The sequence below is a fragment of the Halyomorpha halys genome, unplaced genomic scaffold (genome assembly GCF_000696795.3).
Source record: "Halyomorpha halys isolate HHAL.00 unplaced genomic scaffold, Hhal_1.1 Scaffold469.1, whole genome shotgun sequence".
Classification (NCBI taxonomy): domain Eukaryota; kingdom Metazoa; phylum Arthropoda; class Insecta; order Hemiptera; family Pentatomidae; genus Halyomorpha; species Halyomorpha halys.
In genome coordinates, this window is record NW_027114062.1 from 740,938 (window position 1) to 742,727 (window position 1,790).

Here is a 1,790-nt window from a genome sequence, read left to right on the forward strand (position 1 = left end):
TATAAATATTTCAAGTTAGTCTGAGTTCTAGTACTCTGATCGACCGTAATAATAAATAATATTGATTCTAATCAAAACCTTGAAATTTATTCGCAGTGTGAGGAAAGTCACTTTAAAATTGATTGAATATAAGTCATGCTAAAATTAGGAAAATGAAATTTCCCCTGATTCCCCTGCTACACCCAGCTATACACTCCTGAGTGAGAATATGAAGATTTATTTACCGGAGCCTCTGTGAAATAAATATTGACTGACCCAGTTGGGATTCAAACCCATTACGGTCTGAAGCACTCTAAGACCCCCACCCCAACACTAGTACATCAAGTCCTAAATAAATAAAATCAAATTTCATAGAAAACGATGAAAAGGTTACCATTGATGAAAATTCGAATTACTTTCCTGAACATTTTTTTACCTTAATCGAGCAAATGAATGTTAATAAAATATTTGATTACCTTTGATATTTGTAGTAAAAGTGAAAGTAATGTTATTGTAAATTTTAATTTATTCATTGGCCTTTTATTCTATTATCTACCTATAAATGCAACGGTAACTAAGATAGATAACTAAGGAGAAACATATTTGCTTATGTATACAAATGTATATGCAGATGTTGTGAACAATAGTTTTAATTATTTTTTGAAAATAAAGTTATATTCTCATATTTATTTTTATATCGCATTCTTTGTGCAATACTGGCACAACTTAAAATATAGTTTTTGAAAGAGTAAATTTAAAAGAATTTATTTTGATACCAAAACTTATTTATAATTATTATGAAATTAAACCAATAATATTTTAATAGTTCAAGGGTGATCCTTATATGAAGGATACATTTATTTTAGGCTTTCATTACAAAAGTTATTAAATATGACTTGCTTTAAAATTAATTTTTTAGGTAATTATCAGCATCGCTATTTATGGACGATATATAGATTTTTAGTTCGTAGTAAGACACTGGCCGTCACAAAATATTATCTTTTTACTAATAAATTACAACGTATAAAAAATATAAATATTTAACTTCGAGTGTATTTATATATTATATTATATAATAAGCTTTGTATTGTTAACCTCAGACATATTCCAATACGATGAACCGTAGACTCACATAAGCACAGCACACTAACCAACACTATTCACTAAGCACATGGCACACACTGAAGCCTAGCTACTCAGCTTCCACCACTGTTTACCAATTTACCCCCTCTTTCGTAATGCCTGGTTGTAAACATTGGCACTAACCTCATTGTAATGCTGCTCCTATGTTACAAACTCGTCCTCGAACAATTGTAAGCCCACTGGAATTAAAACTCGCATTCCTTGTACGTTTCTGAATGGGAATTTAAAATACATGATTGATATGGCTCTTGTTTTGAATTTTTCTTAAACATTATTTTAAATTTTATATTTATCATTTATTTTATCGAAGTAATTTACATTCTTGGCACCTATTAAAATTTATAAAATCAGTTTATAATTGATATTGTTTATAATTTGATATAGATTAATATTAATATAATAATTGTTCATATCACATGAACTTGAAAATTATATTGCTGAAAACGTTACAGAAAAAGTTATGGTTGCAAATTTTCTCTCCCAAGTTACCCTCATACAAAATATATATATATTTTTTTTAAATTGTAATTTACATTTTCTATCAATAAAACGAAAATCCGTTTAATTAGTTTACTAAAATTTTTAAGAACAGAAGTTTTTTACATTCCTGAATTCTTCACATCTCATTACATAAATCGTTGAAAGAATCTAACAATTTTTTTTAATAA

At 27.5% G+C, this 1,790-nt stretch overlaps 1 protein-coding gene across 8 annotated transcripts in view; it reads right to left on the minus strand.

The window, feature by feature from the left end:
* blot (bloated tubules) overlaps positions 1–1,790 on the minus strand; it is a 268,462-nt gene that overhangs the window by 84,528 nt on the left and 182,144 nt on the right. Inside the window, exon 1 of one of the 8 annotated variants that reach the window (XM_024358847.2) lies at positions 1,075–1,195. The exons of the other annotated variants lie outside the window; for them this stretch is intronic. Within the exon in view, the coding sequence (XP_024214615.1) occupies positions 1,075–1,083 (9 nt within the window). The 5' untranslated portion in view covers positions 1,084–1,195. Of the gene's footprint in view, positions 1–1,074; positions 1,196–1,790 lie in introns of those variants that run through there. 8 annotated transcript variants of the gene reach the window in all.